The 18671-nt window shown below is 57.9% G+C and overlaps 1 protein-coding gene across 2 annotated transcripts; it reads right to left on the minus strand.

Moving 5' to 3' along the window:
* Positions 1-3353: 3353 nt before the first annotated feature.
* On the minus strand, positions 3354-18021 carry OSBPL7 (oxysterol binding protein like 7). 2 transcript variants are annotated; one of them, XM_070226216.1, is made up of 22 exons: positions 17219-18021; positions 15765-15919; positions 15534-15659; positions 14566-14679; positions 14103-14213; positions 13871-13988; positions 13093-13196; positions 12633-12725; positions 12422-12554; positions 12242-12336; positions 11970-12065; positions 11098-11235; positions 10427-10520; positions 9489-9736; positions 9156-9293; positions 6585-6648; positions 6409-6487; positions 5327-5471; positions 5083-5227; positions 4870-4996; positions 4539-4661; positions 3354-4400 (listed from the first exon to the last, which is right to left on the minus strand). In XM_070226216.1, exons 2-22 carry the CDS (start codon positions 15837-15839, stop codon positions 4292-4294), a joined length of 2475 nt encoding a protein of 824 aa, XP_070082317.1. In that variant the 5' UTR covers positions 15840-15919; positions 17219-18021; the 3' UTR covers positions 3354-4291. The 2 variants fall into 2 exon arrangements, with proteins under 2 accessions (XP_070082317.1, XP_070082316.1); XM_070226215.1 differs by lacking the exon at positions 17219-18021 and adding an exon at positions 15293-15346 and having other exon boundaries at positions 15765-15897.
* Between the last annotated feature and the right edge of the window lie 650 nt (positions 18022-18671).

The following is an 18671-nucleotide window of genomic DNA, read 5'->3' on the forward strand; positions in this document are numbered from 1 at the left end:
GCCCTTCTAGGACAGATGGAAACCAGCAGACTCAAGGTCAGACAGCAACGCCTTTGCCTCCTCAGCAGGCATCAGCCGGGAACTGCGGGTACCCCTCCCCACTGCCCCCACTGCTTGCCTTCTCTGCTTGCAGCAGAGCAGTGGGAAGCCCCACTCAAATCCACCTCGGCTACCTGCCATCCGGGGGAACAGGGAGGCAAGTGCTGGCCTGTCAGCCTCCTTCCACCCTGAACACCCACTCCAGCTTCAGGAGGATCGGGACCTCCCTGACCTCAGGGAGGGGCCATGAAGTGCCCTGTGAGAACTGCAGAACTCAGCAGTAAGGCCTCCAATCAGCCCCCTGCACCAGACGCCAGCCCAGCTTCCAGCAGCACAAGGCCGTGTCCCAAGGACATCCTGAGGATGACCCAGCCCCTCTTTAAAATGCCGGCAGGAGGGGCCGGCACCGTGGTCGAGTGGTTAATTCACATGCTCCGCTTCGGTGGCCCAGGGTTTCACCGGTTCAGATCCTGGGCTCAGACATGGCACTGCTCGTCAGGCCACGTTGAGGCGGTGTCCCACGTGCCACAACTAGAAGGACCCACAACTAAAGTATGCAACTATGTACTGGGAGGATTTGGAGAGAAAAATCAGGAGAAAAAAAAAAAAGAAGAAGATTGGCAACAGTTGTTAGCTCAGGTGCCAATCTTTAAAAAAAAAAATAAAATAAAATAATATGCCTGCCTGAGAAGGCTCGATGCTGCCACGAGAGCGTACTGTGGTTCTAGCCAACACCCAACAAGAGACCACCCCCCCCCCCCGACTTCCCCTTCTTAGAGCATTTTCTAAAAAGGGCTCACAATTATGACTCCTTCCTCTGTCCCTTTCAGGTCTACATGCCTCTCCTACAACTCAGGACTGTCTTTCTCAAGGACCTGAAAGCCGCTCCTTTGAAATATCATCATCGAGAGGGATAGAGCTGTCTCCCAGCTCTGTGGGAGGAGAGAATCCTGACTTTGATAACTGCCGTGGAGCAGGCACCCCTGGCCTAATCACAGTTACACTGAGCAACCCTTGCTAATCTTTCACTTCTCTGACTCTACTGGAGCCCCGCCCGGCCCCTTCCCACTCCCTCATTCTCCCTTTAAACGCCCAGTCACCTCTGCATAGATCAGAATGGAGCTCAGCTCTTCCCTATTGTCAGTAGTCACTGAATGAAATCTGTTTTCGCCACTTCAACTAGTGTCTGTGTTTATCTTTGACAGCTGGCTCCTCAACTGGTTCAGCCTCTTTCCTCTGTCTGGTTTCTTACAAATACATATGCACACACCACCCCAAACCACCCTTTATTCAGAAGATTCAGGGAATTGGGAGGTTATAAGTATTTTCAGCTGGTTTTTGCCCCTGGCAACACAGGCATCTCCATCAGCCATTCAACAGCTAAATTTAAATGACAACTTTTAGCTCTTTCTGGGTAGAGTGGTTTGGGGTTGGTAAGTTCAAAGCAGTGAGGTGAGGACTGACCCTCTTGCTCATCTCCCTCTTCCTTGGCCACCATTGTTGGGCCCAGGTGTTTCCTGTGCTGTTCAAGCTCTGACCTTTTTCGCTCATCCAGAGAAGTAGGTCCCTGGCTTTACAAACTGGTGTGTTCCGCCTTGCACCTCACCCAAGCTGAGTCAAGATGTAGGGCCCTAAAGCCCACATCCCTCCTCTTTGCCCCAGGACCACCAGATCCTCCAGCAAAGGCCAGGGTCCGGTCTGTCCTGGGCTGCCCTAGAGCCTAGTGGTGAGCCGTCCTGTGTGTCATCAGACTAGACCGAGATAGACATGAGAACAGGGCTCACCATTCCTTCCTCAGACCAGACTTGAGCACCCTCCACCCATCTTCCTAGTGTCTGAGAGGTGGCCACCATCCTCTGCACCCACAGCTGCTTTGGGCCCTTCATACTCTGTCCACAGAGCCCAGCCTGGGGCCCGAGCTCCAGGCTCCCCTCAGCCTGGCCTGAGTGCCCCGTCAGCAGTGACCCACCAAACCCTGGCCGAATGGAGGGTTTCTAAGAAGACGACAGTCCTCCAGCAGGGAATGCCCCAGCAAGAGCCAAACCAATTTGACCATTTTCCCACCAGTGAGTCAGTGCCTGGGCTGGAGAGGATGCTGGGCTAGACAGCACAAGCCAGAGGGCTTGGTTCCCATGGGCAGAGGAGTTGCTGGTCTTGTCTCCATTTGAAAAATAACTTTGGGTTTGGTCTATTTGAAACTCTAGTTCTTAAACTACGTGGAAGTTGAACACAGGCTGGTCAGTTGGGCTCTACATTGCTCTGAGTGGAACAGGTGGGGAGGAGAGCAGTGCACCTGTTTTAAAAGGATCCTGAATATGCGCAGGCTCTGGCTTTTTTTGGAGTGGGCTGAGGTTATTTCTGCTACATGATGTCAGGACAAGCATGTTTGTTGTAACTTCAACACTCTCCATAAATAAGGTGTGGGAATGTTGACCACCACCCCTCCCGCAGGGCTGGGGGAGTGCGAAGAAGAAAAGGACTCGGATTGGAAGGGCTGCCATAGCTCAGGGGCCCCCAGAGGAAGCATGACTTCGTCTAGGGACATCTCTCAAACCAGGGCAGGGCCTGGGGCCTGTTGTTGCAGTGGAGTCGGGTGGGGGGCTAAGAGACAACTAATGAAATCAGGAGCCTGGGACACTTCACACACATGCTCCTGTAAGATACGAAAGAATCAAATGAGGGAATGAAAGCCCTGAACAGAGGGGTAAGGCCCTTGACCAAGATCACACGGATCTGGAATAACAGAGCTGGGATCTGAACTCAGCCTCGGTGGCGGGGAGCAGGAGAAACTGGAGCTTGCCCTGCTCTCCTGTCCCCTCCTCCTTCTCACCTTTCTTGAACGCTGCTCGCTAACTGAGGGGGCGGCGGAGGGTGGCAATGCAAGGGAGAACAGATCTGACAGAGGACGCTGGGGTGTCAGCCCTCCACGCCAGAAGGGGACAGGGACCACACATTGTTTTCTGCCTGGTTGGAGTTTGGATTTTTCCTCTAGGCACTCAGAAACAATGGACATATTTGAAGGGGCATGAGGTGCCATATTTCTCCTTGAAAATATCCCCTGAAAGCCAGCATTCAGATGGAAGTGATGGAGGCTTTGAGACTACTGCAATAGTCCAGGCAAGGGTATATGAGGGCCCAGCCTGGGCCAGGTGCAATCAACAGCAGGGGCCAGAGCTGAGAGGTACCTGAAGCACAACTGACAGGATGGGAGGACTATGGGAGAGAGCTGACATTGGATTCTGAGCCCAGGTGAGTGGGTGGCTACAGGCCTTCAGAGCTTGAGCACACGTGTTCTTAAATGAATGGTCACGGGCCAAAGTTTAAGACAGTCTTTATTGGAGCTTGGAATGTCATAGCGATTCACCTTAATCAGAGGCAGACTGTGAAAATGAGCAGCAATGGTGGCAGACACCCAGCAGGGGAGACGTCAGGCTACATTAGGAATGCTGCTCGCCTGCAAGCAGTACACGGGTACACACACACACACACCACACTCTTCTAACACAAGCTTACACTCTCAACATGCTCACGCACTGCCAGTGGGTCTGAGGCCGGGCATCCTGCCGGCTCTGTCTGTCCCCTGCCTCTTGGAGAGGCCTCATCTTCTCTGGGGGGACCCTCTGAGTTGAGACTGAAGGAAACCACTTGAGGACCAGGGACAAAGGAGCTCGAAGCTGCAGGCGCTTTGTGGTTTGGGAGGAGGGGATCCAGGAGGATGGGAGAGATTGCCAGAGACCAAGCACAGGGCGCCCCACTGGGCCAGGGCACAGGGAAGAAGATGCTGGAGAAGGGCTCCGGAGGGACAGGGTGGAAAAAAAGGCCACCTCCTCTCCCTCACTCACTCCAACCACACAGCTGGGGCCAGAGCCCTGCGCACAGGAAGCCTGGGGGCATCAAGGGGTCCCCTGTGTCCTAGAAGGCACTGAAATGGGAACAGATCCTGGAAAGCCTGGAGTCTCCCCCAAGTACCCAGGGGACAGGGAGGGGGATGACAGAGCAAGAAGGGTCTTACATGCTGGTTGTCCGGGGCAACAAAACTGGGGAAGCACGAATCCTGACTCCCACCTCAAATACAGGGAGGGCGATGGGCTGAGATGCAGCCCCTCTGGCCAGCAGAGGGGAACGGGCCAGAGCCAGGGGGCCCCTTTGGTCTCTAGGGCGGTGAGTCGGGGAGCCTGGCTTTGCCCATGTGTCCGTGGTGGGGGTGGAGGCAGGAGGGAGGAAGCAGAGCCTCTTGCCCCCAGGGCCAGGGCTACCAGAGCACAGCCCCGTCCAGGTTCCCGTAGCCTGGCTCGGCCCGAAGCCGCCAGTATGTGTTGTTCGTCACCCACCACTCCTTCCCGCTGCTGTCCGTCTGCCGCCTGGGGGAAGAGAGAGAATTAAGGCTGGGGTCTCGAGACGCTGCCTCCCACTGCTGGCCCCACTCAAAGCAGGAAGGAACTAGAGGGGACGAGGAGGGGAGCCTGGACGGCAGAGACCCAGGGCGAGGGCAGAGGCACCTGAAGAAGCGAGCCTGATGGATGATATTGTTCTCCTCCATCACTCTGCGCCTGTCTCGCTGGAGCTGCTCGATCCTTCTCTTCTGGGCCTCAGCGGCCTGTATGTTCCCCTCTTCCAGGTACCTGAGCATCCAGACTATAGTCAGGGGAACTGAATTTGAGGGACCCCCAAATCCAAGGCCTCTGTCCTCTGCCCAGCTCTGCTCCCAAACAGGCCTCATCTCCCTGAGGCAACTCAAGGAAGACAGACCCAGGCCCAGCTGTGTGTGGAAACCCCCAAGGAGGAGGGAGGAGCCTGGGGACACCAGGGCCACAGCTGCCGGGCACTAACCTCTGGTCCGGCCGGAGCCGCGTGTCAGTGGAAGGCAGCGACCGTTTCAGCTCTGCCGTCAGCTCATTCAGCTCCAGGGCAAACTGAGTGAAGCCGAAGTTCCGCTCGTGGTCTGGAGGCATCGAGTCTGTGGGGAAGGTGAGAGGCTGGGGCAGGTGGACTGTGCCAGAGCTGCCCTCCCCCTGCCCGGCCCTCCCCAACCACCCCACTTACTGGGTTTCCAGATGCACTGACTGCTGGGCGGGGGTCCCCGGTATAGCCCCTCGTGCCACTTCCCGAAGAGGCGGTGGAGGACACGGCCGCTCCGGCTGAACACGGCACCCTGCACCTCGTGCACGTTGGAGCTCCAGTACTTGGCCTGGGGTGGGGTCGGGGCAGGAGGCTTAGGGAGGTGTCCCCTCCCCTTCCCCAGGGTGAACCGCTGGGGGCAGCCAGGCGGGCCGGGGTGCGTGCCCACCTTGCAGAAGGTGATCTTGCAGTGGCAGGAGCTGTCCTGCGTGTTCCGGATGAGCACCTCCCCATAATGCTCGATCCAGCGCTGGCCACTCAGGATGTTGTGAATACAGGACGTCACCTTGTTCCACTCAAAGTGGTCCCCAAACCTGAGAGAGACAGTATGGGAGGGCAGTTGGCGGGCCCTGGGGTACAAGTGCCACCCTGAGCCAAGGAGCGCCTGTCTGGCTGAAGCAGGTCACGTGGGTGTGTGGAAGGAAGGCCGGCGTCCTGGTCCTGGCTCTGCCATGAAGGATGAGTGATTCATAAAGCAGAGCAGCCTTCACAGAAAGTATTCCATTAACATGCCTCCACTCACAGATAAAGCTCCTGAGTGCCTAAGTCACGGGCGTGAGACCACAGACGGGGCCCCACGGCTCTGTTGCCATATATCATTCTGCTTACGCCCCACTTCTATCGGGTATTCCTTATTCCTCTCGTTTTATAGAAGGGCACGTTCAAGGCTCTGAGGCGTCTTTTTGTTGCTTGCATAACTATTCAGTGACAGAACCAAGACTCGCACCCAGGACTTCTGATCCTGAAGTCCGGGATCTCCACACGGAACTTTACGAACCCCTGGACCGTGCTGGCCATGTAGGCCCCTCTAAGGCCCTCTTTGTCTCTGGCTGCAGTCCCCACCTCTAAAATGAGCTAGATGATGTGTTTCATGGGTAGTTTGTGACCAGCCCTGAGTTCACTTTAGGTTTCGGTGGTGGGGGTGGGTAGGTGTGGGGGGGTGTGGATGGGTGTGTGTGCGTGCTGGCTTGAAGTCTCAAATGCGTTTCTTACTGTGAGTCATGGTCAAAAAAGTGTGAAAGCCACCACATCAGATGACCTCAATGAGCCCTCCCAGCTCTGCCATTCCAAGATTTTTCACCTTTCTTTATTGGCAACCGCTGTAAATATAGGTGTAAAATGTACAGACACTGCCCCACCACAAGCAGCTTCAGGCCAGACCTTTCTGCCCTGTCCCTGCCACCTCCCCATCCCAGCCTGGAGGACAGCCTGGGGGCTGGGCCTGGCTGCACAGCACTTAGGAATACTCACCTGGGCAGGCTGACATTGACTGTCCCCACAGGCACAATCTCCAGGGATTTGCCCCAGAACTTGTTCTTCCACTTCATGTCTGGAGTTGGGGTCGGGGAGGGAGAGGAACGCACAGATAAGACCAGAGTGTGTTTCCGCCCCTCTCCATCTGCCCTTCACCCCCAGGCCCCCCTCACCTTGCCAGAAGATGAAGTTCTCAGACTCCGCATGGCACGCTGAGATGGGGGGGTGATGGGAGACCTGGATGAGCAAGGAAGTTCTCTTGAGCCTGCTGCTGAGGACGGCGAGGTCTGCCCCTGACCCCACGGCCCCCAAACTCCCTTACCCCCACGCCAGTTCTCCCGCAAACCAGAAGACCAGTTAGTTCCAGGTCTCTTGTCCCTGTTGTCTGGCCACCACCTAAATTCCATCCTCCTCTCTTTTCCCATAAGGCCCCTATGTCCTCCCTTTTTCCTCACTCCCCTCTAGGGTCCTCCTTGCCAGTGCTGTCTGTGGTGTCCTGCAGAACCACTGCTCAAGACTACGAAGTCCCCCAGCAGTGACAGGTGGGGCCTCCCCGCACGGCCTGCCTGGAAGCCGGCCCTCCCCTCTGGACCCTCTTCCCTCGCCATCTTCTCCCCAAAGATGACCGTCACCCTGCACCCTCCACACCACACCCTTGGAAAACCCCTTGGAAAACCTGGAACCTTGAACTCTGGTATCCCACAGCCTGCCTGCCTGCCTGGCCTCTCCCCATCCCCTGCTGAGACTGCCAGGTCCCTGGCTGCTCTGTTTTGTCATGGCCTGTCAGCCCCAGCTTCACCCCCTTCCCGCCCAGCTGAGGCTGCTCCCTCACTTCCGCCCCTCTCACCCAGCACCCTCCACAACCTCGTGCCACCACTCGCCACAACTCCCAGCACCGGCTCCCTGCTCTTTAGACCCCCACCCTGTCTCGAAACACAGACACAGCTAGGGAACTTCTAATCCTACAGCATGTCTACATCTGGGCCCTGAGCATCACCCACAACCCTCCTGAGGGCCTACGCCCAAGCCATCCCCTTCAGATCACATTCACCCCCACAATCCGAGGGAGAACAGAGAGCAGGAGAAGGCAACCCCTTCCATCCCAGCCTCACGCCCGTACGGGCTCCCACCCAGGCCACTCCCAGGCCCGCGCCCCTCTCCTGCTCCACACTGTGGCCCACCGCCCCTGCAGGCCCTGCTTCTCCCATTCCCCCTCTCTCTGCACCCCAGTCTTCCCCTCTATATTTCTCTTTCTCCCTGAATAGAAACATCTCCTGTTCCTTCCATCTTAAAAAAGAGTCAACCTTCCCCTTCTGGACATGCACGTCTTTGCTCGCGTATGCCTGAGGCAGACACTGGCAGTGGTGGTCCCCTCCGAGGGGCGGGGTGCGAGGGAGACCCCTTTCCTACTGTACACAATATTGTACCAGGAGAACTTTTCACCACGTCTTCAAAACATTTAAAATCTAAACAAACAAAAAAGTTGCCTCAACCCTTTATCCCCTCTCTGGCTGCCACTCTCTCTGCCTCCTCTTTCCCTCATGGTAAACTCCTGCATTTTGATCTGTGTCATTGTTTTTTACTTCCATGTTATTCCACACCCACTGTAATCCAGCCTTGGCCCCCAGCCTTTCTCTGAAACCTCCCTCACTCAGGAAGCCAATGACACCCTCCCGAGTCCCGTGGACCATCCACCCTCCTCCTGCTCCACCTCGGAGCTCCTCCACCTTCCCTGCTGCCCTTGAGCCCAGACCCTCCCCCAGGAGCACTCTGGGACTTCACCCCCATCAAAGCTGGTGACTCCGCGATTTGTGAGCCCTGCCCAGTGCTCTCCAAGGAACTCCAGGCCCACATGCCCCAGGGCCTACTGGACCCTCCCTTTGAAGCCTAGCCCTCACGGACAGGGAGTCTCCCCAGTTCAGTGGGCTTCCTCACATGTTCTTCATCCTGTTAAGTGGCACCACCGCACACTCACTGAATCCCCCAATCCAGGAATTCAAGGCCACCCCAGACTTCTCTCTCGCATCGACCACCTCCCCTAGTCCTTACTTGTAAGAACATGCTGCTGACCACTGAGTCTTGTCAAGGGCAACCCACAAATAGCTCTTGAATCCAACCTCCATCAGTCCAGCTGCCACGGCCTAAGTGCAGGTCCTCACCAGCTCTTAGGGAGATGAATGAAATGCCTCTAATGGCATCTCTGACCTGTCCGCACACCACTGCCTGGGTCTTCTTTATAAAGTGCAATTCGAGCACGTCACTCTCCTGCTTAAACCATCCAATGACTCCCCACGATTTAAAAAGAAACAAACAAAATGCTCCTTACCTTCACCTGCAGGGCCTTGTCTTCCAGTCCCATCTCAAACTCTTCCCAAACATGCTCCATCCATCCTTTACACTGCGTGAAACATCCCATTCTCCCTGCCCCTTTGTACTCCTGCGAACTCCAATTCATCCTTGAAGACTCAGCTCAAGATCGCCCGCTAGAGCTTGCCTTTCCAGGGGGAGCTGAATAACCTAGCAGCGTCCACGATCCCAGCTCTAGAACCTGGCACAGTGACTCCTATGGTTCAAGTCTGTGTCCCACTCTAAGCTCCTGTACTAAGCGGGGTAGCTCCTTCAAGTAGAGTGCTCTGCACCTCCACATGTGGCACAGTGCCTGGCACAGAGCTAGCTGCCCCCTGCTCTCTCTCCATGCCCCGCCCCAGCCACCACGAGGCCAGCTCTCTTCTTCCAGGGCTCACCTGCTCACTGATGAAGCGGAAGCCCCGGTCAGGACGCTCACACTCATAGGTCTCCCCCAGGACAGGGTTGAAGGGCTTGCAGCCCGCCCGGTGGTACGTGGAGGAGTAGGCAGAGACAGCAAAGGCTGCGATGTACACCTGTGGGAGGAAGGCCAGGGAGACGCTGCTCGAGGGATCAGAGAAAGAGATGCCACCCCACCGCAAGGAAGGACTAGGGTGCTGGGGTGGAATTTCAGCAGCAAGGAAGAACCCAGCCAGGATTTTCTGGAAGACAGGGGCCCAGGGGAGGAAGTGGTAGCCTGGGGCTGGCCCAGGGGTAGGTGGGGCCGGTACCATGCGCTCGCAGGGGTCGGTTATGCGGCTGGCCTGGTCCAGGAGGCTGCTGTACTCGAGCTCCTCGCAGAGCCGCTGCAGGGTGTTGAGCGGCTCGTTGAGCTGCACAGGCATCGACACCTTTGACAGGTCCTTGCCAATGTTGTTACGCAGTATGTTCCACAGGCTCACATCAGCCCCAGGCCCGCTGGCCGCTGGCAGGCAGCGGCGGCGGGGTGGCCCTGCAGCTCTCCCTGGAACACACCCCCCTGGGGCCCACCCAGCCGTGTCACTCTCCCTCTGGGCACTGGCATCCAGACACGCAGGGCCATGGCTCGGCTGGCTCCCACGCTCCTGAGGCATCTTAGATCCCTCATTCCCAAGCTCTAGTCTCCACTCGCGTGGGGCAGGGCGGCTGGGGATCTAATTCTTGACGAGATCCTGGGGGGACGGAGGTGGGCAGCAGGGCTGAGAACCACTCAGAGAGGATGCTTCCCACCGCAAGAAACCCTGCACCCCTGAACCGTCCCCGAGTCCCCGCCCTTCCCTTCTGTTCCTTTCACAAACACAGAAACCAACGTCAGGATGCAGATTATTCAGCTCATTTTACAGATGAGGATAGGCTCCAAGATGCAACATGACGTGTCCAAAGCCACCGTGCTAACAAGTGGCAAAGTGGACCTTCTGCCTCTCTATCAGGCCCTATGTGAGCCTTCTCAGAAGACTGGAACTGAGGCGGGCCCCCCAGGCCTGAGCCTGACCCATCCCTGGAGCCACTCCTGGAGCATTCTGTAGCTCACGGATTCACCTTCCTCACCTCCTGGGGTGACCTTTGGAGTCAGCATCCAAAGCTGTGAGCCCACCAGTCACCACAAGGGACTGCTTCCCCGCGGGGCCTGGGTCATGGACAAACCCCATTTCTCTGCCCACCTCTAGCCCCACCCGGCCCATAAACCCACCTTTCTGACAGCGTTCAGCAAGCCTGAGGTCCAGCACCTCCTCGGACAGGCTGGTGGTGACTTCACTGGTGCACGACTCCTCCTCCTCTGAGCCCTGAGCCGGGACAGATGACAGGCCGGGCAGACTGGGCCTCCCCGGGCAGCCAGGCAGTGCCCAGGGCCTGGCAAGAATCTGCCCAGTTAGCCCTTTGGTGGGAAGGGGAAGAGAATGTATTTGGGGGGTCTGAGCCCTAAGACACTGTCCCAGGAGGGCTGGTGTCACAGAGTGTGCCCTGCCACCTTGGGAGGGGGAGGGCCTGGCCCTACGGCTCAGGGACTCGGCGGGACACAAAGGGAAGGGAGGTTGGGAATTACCAAGACTCAGGGTCTGGAGAGTAGGGGGCAAGGGAACACCGAGGCTGAAATGGGGTCACAGGAAGATGACTGGGGTGGAGTGGAGGCAGTAGTTTTGGGAGAAGCCAATGAGGATAAAGCATGTCAAACTGGAAGAAGGGTCCTCAGCAGAGGTTCCTGGGCAGGGCCACACTAACCCAAGAGGTTTGGACATGTTCCCAGAGATAGTGGAGAAGGTGGTTAGAAGGATTTGGGAATCTACAGATTCTAGTCTCTCAGGACCCCACCCTTATATTTCCAGGCCCCACCCCTCACTGCCAGCTTCCCTCCTCCCTCACCTCATTCTCAGAAGAGCTGGCAGAGAGGAGAACCTCGCAGGCATCAAAGAATTCCGTGTGGGAATCAGCGAGGGACAGGATGCTGCTCTGGGACAGCTGGGGTGTCAGCTCCCGCCCCTTCATGTACAGAGCTTCTTGCTGTGGGATCAGGCCGGGTGTGAGGCCCCAGAGGCCAAGCTGGGAGCGTCAGGCACTCCCTCTTGCCCGAAAGCTACCTTGAGAGGGAAGCATACCCAGGGACTGCACTGTCTGAGTGTGCAGCCTGCCGAGCAGGAGGAGATGCAGAGGACAGCAAGCATAGTGGGATAGGAAGGTGTGGTGGAAGGAACACTGGCCAGGGAATAAGGAGACACAGGTTCCAGTGCTCACACTTCCTGGGCGCTGCCTCTGAGCCCAGCTCCAAGCCCTTTGCATGTACTCACTCAGACAATCCTGACACTCCCCCAACGAGGGAGGTGCAATTATTACCCCCACTTTGCAGATGAGGACACTGAAGCTGAGGGTCACAAAGCCAGGCTGCAGCAAAGCCAAATTCAAACCCACGGAGTAGGGCCCAGAGTCCGTGCTGGGAACCCCTAAGTCCCAACTGTGGGAGCCTGGGCCCACCAGTCAGACTCTTTGAGTCTCAGTTTCCTCATCTGTGGACTGGAGGGCAGAGTCACTGGCTCACAGGACTCCACCTTAAAAGGGAAAGCATCCTGCACACTGTGAAGGAAGGGCCGACCAAGACGCGGCTGCTGCTGCTGCTACGTAAAGGGGCTGGAGCCAGGGCTTCTGGGCTGTTTCAGGTCTGAAAACCAACCATGCCTTCCCACTCCTGCTGGGAAAAAAGGCCCAGGAGAAATGGCCCCCCAGCCCACCCCGGCTCCTACCTCCTCGGGGTTGAGGGAGCTGAAAGAATCTGCAGTGGTGTCTGAGGAGATGGACAGTGAGTGGAGGCGCCTCGGGCCAGCTGAGGCCTCAGAGACCTACAGGGAGAGGGTGAGGGGACAGGGTGCCAGGAGGATGAAGCCCTTCCCGCCCCATCATGCGGAGACTGCCTCTGCCAACCCCCATCACGCCCAGATCTGCTGTTACCCTCAGGCCTGCAGTCCCCAGCCTCAAGCCCTCTCCTCCCACCAGCTGCCCCGTCCCCAAGCCTCACCCCCATCCTTGACAGCTCTGAACCCTGGTGCAGGTCCCTCAGTCGGTCCCGTTCAGCAGTGAGGGCGGCCAGGACACTGCTGAGGGAACTGTGCACTGTGGGGGCAGGGGCAGGCCATCAGACTCCTCACCCTAGCCCTCTCCCAACCTGCTCCTCACTGTCCCTCCAACATGTACTCACCCTTCTGGGCCAGGGCCCAGAAACTGCGCTGCAGGTGGGCATAGTCTGGGGGTGGCAGCCCGCGGGAGCCTGAGGGGTCCCGGGACTCCAGGTAGCGAGACAGGTTGGGAACAGAGCCATGGAGACGACCAACCTGTAGGTGAAGGGGAAACACTGAAGGGGACAGCCTCCTTCAGAGCACCCCACTCCAGCGACTTGGGGTCCACCTCACCCGTCCAATGGTGTCGTCCTTGGCAAAGCTCTGTGTGCACCACATGCGGCTGGTCCGTTTCCCCTTCTTGGGTCTCTCGGTTGTCACTGAGGCCTGGCAAGTCGAGGTGGGGGAATTCCCCTCTCAGGGTGGGGCAAAGGGGCAGCAACCAGCAAAGCCAGGAGAGAGGCAGATGGCCACGGAGGAGGGTGCAGAGACAACCAACATCCCGGAGGAAGAGGACCGACGCCCTGGCAGACGCGTGGGCACAGGAGGAAGGGGTCGCTCCAAAGGGGCAGAGAGACCACCCCGAGGCAGTTGGGACACGGAGGGTAGAGGCAACTAGGCAGACGCGTGGCTCTCCAGAAAACTGCGGCGTATGTGGGGGACTGGGGACCTGTCCCAGGGAAGTGATGGGGATGAAGATGGCAAGCAGGAGAGAGAGCCCTGGGCACGTCCCTGCCTCCCCCGTGGACCTCACCTGGTGTGTGGGGATAACAGGGGCTGAGGGGATCCGGTGCAGGGACTCCAGGCTCTGCAGGAGTCTGTGTAGTTCCTGGAGCTTCCCCTGACACTCAGAGAGCTCTGTGGGAAGAATGAACAAGGAAGTCCCTCTCCCAACACTGGCCGGGCACCCCAAAGTCTGTCCCTCAGCTTCCCTTCCTCCTCCAAAGACTTCACCTGGCAGCCATGGAAATCCTGAGCCTGTCTCCTGGTCCCCTGCTCATCAGCCCAAAGCAGTTCCCAGTTCCCACCCCTTGGTCTGGCCTCATGGGAGGTCCAGTGCCCCAAACTCCACTTTGTCTCCAGACCACATCTTACCTCTGCTTCCTCCGCACAGGCCAGGGGGCCCTTGTTCTTTCTCTCCCCACCTAGTATGCACTTCCCTCTCCCAAGCCATCACGGCCCCCTATTCCAGGAATCCAATTCTGGGGCACTCCCCTTCCCCGCCTGGCACTAGTCCTCAGGACCCCTCCCTGCAGTGGCATTCAGTATCTTTTCTTTCATGAGTCCTGGTGCTGTGTCCATGTCTGTCTATGTGTGGGGCACAGCCCTTTCATCCTCTGTAAGATGGGGCTCCCCAGGGCAGGGCTGGAGCAGACTGATCAGCTGGGAGGCAGAGGCTGTCTCCTCCATCAGACTGGGGCTCCCTGAGGCAGGGATGGAGGTAACATTTTCTCCTCCTTGTGACTGCTGATGCCACCTAGACCTGATGGCATGGGCCCCTCCCACAGAAGTGTGTGCCAGCAGCCCCTCACCATGAGAGCAGCGGTCCAGCCCATCATTGTCCCTCAGCCAGGAAGACACCTTCTCCCGGGAGCCAACCCCAGGTAGAGCCGAGGCACCACTGGCTGTTGGAAGCTGTGCACCAGGAGCCTGTGGGTAAGTCAATGGTCAGGGAGCACAGTGCCCGCCTCCCTGGGTCTCGCGGTTGTCCGAAGCCACCAACCCTGAATCTCCACATCTCCTGCACCCCAGGGCCCATCTTACCTTCCGATGAGTGGTGCTTGGCAGCGAGCCTCGGGGCATGTCCAGGCGCTGGGCCAGGCGGTGGGCACGCAGCTGGGCCACCCAGCTCTGGAACAGGTCCTGGGATTTGATCTGCAGAAGTGATGGAGAAGGGGAGGGATGCATGAAAGGAGGGGCTGCTTTCCAGGGGCAACAAGTCAGCGCTCTGGTGCCCAGGCAAGCAGGGCCTCTCCCTATAGAACCCAGTTTATGCAAAGGCCCCTTGCAGGGAGGCAGAACACAGCTTCCCCAAGTGTCTGAGCCCTGAGCTCTGTGCCTGTTCACATTACACCAACAGGGCAGTTTGCCATTGGCTATTGTATACAATGGGAACTCCCTTCTTGTCAAACTCAGGGAAACCCTCAGCCCCTGCCCCTCTCCTGCATGCTCCAGTGCCTCGGCCAGGCTTGGGCCCAAACCACCACCTGGCTCCTGGGGATGTCACCTTGAGGTGGTAGATGTTGTCCTCGGTATCAAGGTCAATGCGCTGGGCCTTTTTGTTGATGGACATGACAGACAGTCGGACATCAATGGAGCCATGAAGCTTCCCCTTGGTGATCTGGGGTGGAGGGTTGGTGAGGGAAAAGGGGCTGGTTTTAGGCCCCCAGGGCCACAGAGCTACCATCTCCCTGAGCCCACTCTGGGCTCAAGGTTTAGGCAGTAGATTCACCCTCATGCCCGAGTCACAGTATCAGCGGGGACTTGTCAGGCGTCCTCCTGTGCACAGAACACCCCACTGTTAAGTGACATTCTGAGCTCAAGGGATTCACAGAACAAGGAAAACTATTCCCACCCTCAGGAATCCACAAAGCTGAGGAAGGAAACACCCTCTCAGAGAGCCCAGGTGTCTAGGCCTTCGACTCCTTATTCCCACCACGAGAACAGGACAAAGATGAGGATGACAAAGCTCCCATTTCTTGGGCACTTTTGTGCCAGGCACTGTACTGAGAGCCTTACCAAGACGATGACCTCAAAAGGGGGGATTGTACTCTCTCCATTTCAGAGATGAGGGAGCTGAGGCCTAGGGAAGTAACTTGTCCAAGACCCTACACCCAGAGAGGGTGCACCTAGGATTCAGACCCGGCTCAGGCGAACTCCAGAAGCCCTTCTGCCTGCCCAGGCATTCTGGGGCCAGACTTCTCCCACGACCCCCAGCCGAGGCCCTGACTCACATCTTGCCGAGTTGTCGCATAGTGAAGGATCCCATCCTCGAGCACAAAGTATCTCTGTGACGTTTCCCAGGAGGAACAGGACAGGGAGGCCGACAGGAAAGGGTGGGGGAAGAGAGCAACCACACACAAGGACTTTTCTTCTCCTTCTCGACATGCAAACACCTTGTACTGCCCAGCAGCCTCCCCCACATTCCCATCCTGCCCCAGCATCTGGCCCCACCCTTGGCCCTGCCCACTCTACCTTGTGCCAGCCCTTCAGAGGCCACTTCCTCTTCTTGAGCAGGTGGCCTTCCTGCCTCTCGGGCATGATACCCTCTGCCCCTAGCCGGCCCCGAGGCTCCTCCACAACCTCCCACAGCTCAGAGACCTGCAGTCCAGGACAGAGGCGGGTAGAGGCTGGTAAGGCAACCATATTGGCCCCTCCCCTGGGCCACGCTAGGCCCACCCTCTGCCTGCTTCCGCACCCTCAGACCTGCTGGACACTGCCAGGCTTTGCAGACTGAGTGCTCACGGCCAGGGAGGGAGGGACCCTCTCTTGGAAGTCCATGGAGAAGGCAGCGGCCACTCCCCGCTGAGGACGTAGAGCAGGGTAGAAGGGGAAGGATGTCACCTTGTCCTGATGAGGCCCTTGAAGGAAGAAAGAGACCCCATTAGCACAGACCCTGCTATCACCTCTCCACTTCCACCGTCTGAGATAAGAGCTCACCAACACATCTTCCACTCACCTGCCAAGCCTCTCCTGAGTCTGACCCTGCCCACACCCTCCCACTGTGGCCACGGCTCCAGAGGTGAACTGGCCCGCAGGAGGCAGGCCGGTGCTGAGAGAAAACCACGAAGTCTGCCCAGCCCCACCTTGGGCACACATTCTCAGGCTCCAGGAAACACTCAGTGCTTTCTCTGGAGGATTCCCTGGGGGTGATCAGAGGTGAGGGAGGGGAATGAAGGAACTGGCTCTGAAAAAGGACTGAGGAATTCAGAGACTGGACAAGCCAGATCTCAGTCCAGCTCCCTTTCCTTCAAGCCCCCTGCACCTCCACCACCATGGCTTGGAGATTCCTCTGCCATGATCCTCCTGCAGAGCCCCCACCCCTTCATCCTGACTCGCCACCAATCAGTCTCCATATCCTCTAGTTCCTAGGCTCCCATTTTCTGCATGGCAAACTGAGGCCTGAGACAGCCCCCACTTTTCCCCGTGCCTCCTCCCATCAAACATCACCCTAGGATTCCCACCTTGGACACTCAGTCCCCCTCAAATCCTCCCCATCTTTTTTCTACCACCCCCGTCCCTGGGGCTCCTGAGAAGTACCACCCATCCAGAGAGAGCAGGGGGCTGAGCTGATGGAGACGCTGGGTGGGAGAAGAGGTGGTCAAGAACACACTGAGGTCCACACAGGTCCCACAGCAGTGCCCACAGGCGCCCTTGGCACCAGCCCTGGCCATCCCGGCTCCACGGAGAGATCAATTATGCATAAGGCTGTGTGTGTGTGAGATGGGGGAAGGGACTGGAGGGGCGAGGTTCACCCGAGGCTGGGGAAACAGCTCAGATCTTCCGATGGAGCTGAGGCCGGGAGGGGACAGCGACGCAGTGGGGTAGGGGTGGCCAGAAGTTCAGGGCAGTGGGGCTCAAGCTGTCAGAGGCTGACCCAAGGGGAAACTCCTGCATTCAGCCATTGAAAGTTCCCAAACTCTTCCGGTGCTTGGGTATCTCTGTGTCTCTTTCCTGGCCCTGTGGGGTCCTGGCCCCTCATTGCCTGCGTGTGGAGGGAAGGCTCCGTCAGTAGAGGGTGAGGGGTGGAGGGGAGCCAGGTGGGTGCCCCCTCTCCACCTCCATTCTGGTCCCCATCTCCGGAGGAGCAGACCCGCCAGCTTCAGGTGGGAGGAAGCCCCCTCGGGGAACATCAGCTGATGCCAGTGCGGCCCCCTTACCCCAGGGTCCATGGACGCCAGTGTTCCTTGGCCCGCGCGCTGCTCCGTCTCTGAGTCACCGTCTCTAAGTCGCCTGCTCTCTCCTCTCCGAGCTGAGCTGAGCAGTGGCAGCAGCTGCTGCAGGAACCAGGAAGGAAGGAGACGTTGGAGCCTCCCCTCTAGCCGGATCTCCCCACCTCCCCCTCTGCCGGCCCCTCCTCCTGTTGAGCTGCGGGCGGCCGCTCAGCTCTGCCCCCCTGCTCTCCGGAGGACTCAGGGCTGAGCGGACTCCCCAGCGCTGAGCTTGGGAGTGGGGGCAGTTCCCACTGGGCACAGTTCCAGATAGATCACAGAGGACTGGGGAGCTGCTGGCCTCAAGCCAGAGATGGTAAAGGGTTTACTCAGACTAGCACAGCCTTGACCCCAGTTAGTACCCAAGGCCATTTCCTTATTAACCCACCTCTCGTTTTACATCTGAAAATAGACTGCAAAATTTGGAGCCAGCAAAGGTATCAGGTTGACAGGAAGGGATGGATGCCCCCATGGGACCACAATACACAGTGCCAAGAGCACAGTCAGCAGGACAGTCAAGCCTCGAGGGCCAACCAGCCACCCCCACACTGAGGCTATCATTGTGGGGTGATGCCCCACCAGGTCAGGCCCCATCGGGGGCTGGCAGCACCTATGCAATAAGATAAACCCTGGAGCCTGCTGAGTCTCTGGATGAGGAGTCAGTGTGGGGCAGGAACCAGCTGGCTGTGAAAGGGCTGGCTGGAGCCAACTCCAGTAACCTTGGCTTCCCTTTCTGAGCACTTTTGCCCTTCTGCTGGAGTACTGTGTTTAGCTGCTCAATTCTAATTAAAAATCAGCTCTTGAGAAATATCTAAAATTCATTCAAACAAATGTGAAATGGACTGACAGCTTTAAATGCCATGAAGTCTCTCTCTGGAAAGAAGTGGGTTTTCAGTGGTGGGGCCTCAGGCACTGCCAGCAGGTAAAGTATGCAATGCAAGGTTCTTCTTTGACCCCAGAAATAATGTGGGCCACTTCCCCCTCAACCTTGTCCCCACACAGGCCTTGGCTGACCGTTCAGGGTCTTACATGTCTCTCAGAAGAGGCCTGCTCTCTCCACGCCATTCAGACCCTCAGCGCTGCTCCCTCCATGAGGAGCGTGTTGTTAGCACCTGGCAGGGGTCTGGGAGTCAGGAGAGCACTGGGCGGCACTGGCCAGACCACCTCTGGCATCCAAGAGCCTCAAGGGCCTTTTATTTCACTTCATATGGATGGATTGAGCATCCCTGGGCATAAGGCACAGAGCTGGGCACTGGGGGAAGTTGGTCCTGGACCAGGACACAGGAAAAGCTGCTGCAGATCACCAAACGAGTCCAGGACTAAGGAAGTTTTGGCACTGCTCCAAGTCCAGGAATGCTCAACAGCCCCCCTGCCCGCCCCCCACAATCACCCCATGTCCACC

Source organism: Equus caballus, chromosome 11 (genome assembly GCF_041296265.1).
Source record: "Equus caballus isolate H_3958 breed thoroughbred chromosome 11, TB-T2T, whole genome shotgun sequence".
Taxonomy (NCBI): domain Eukaryota; kingdom Metazoa; phylum Chordata; class Mammalia; order Perissodactyla; family Equidae; genus Equus; species Equus caballus.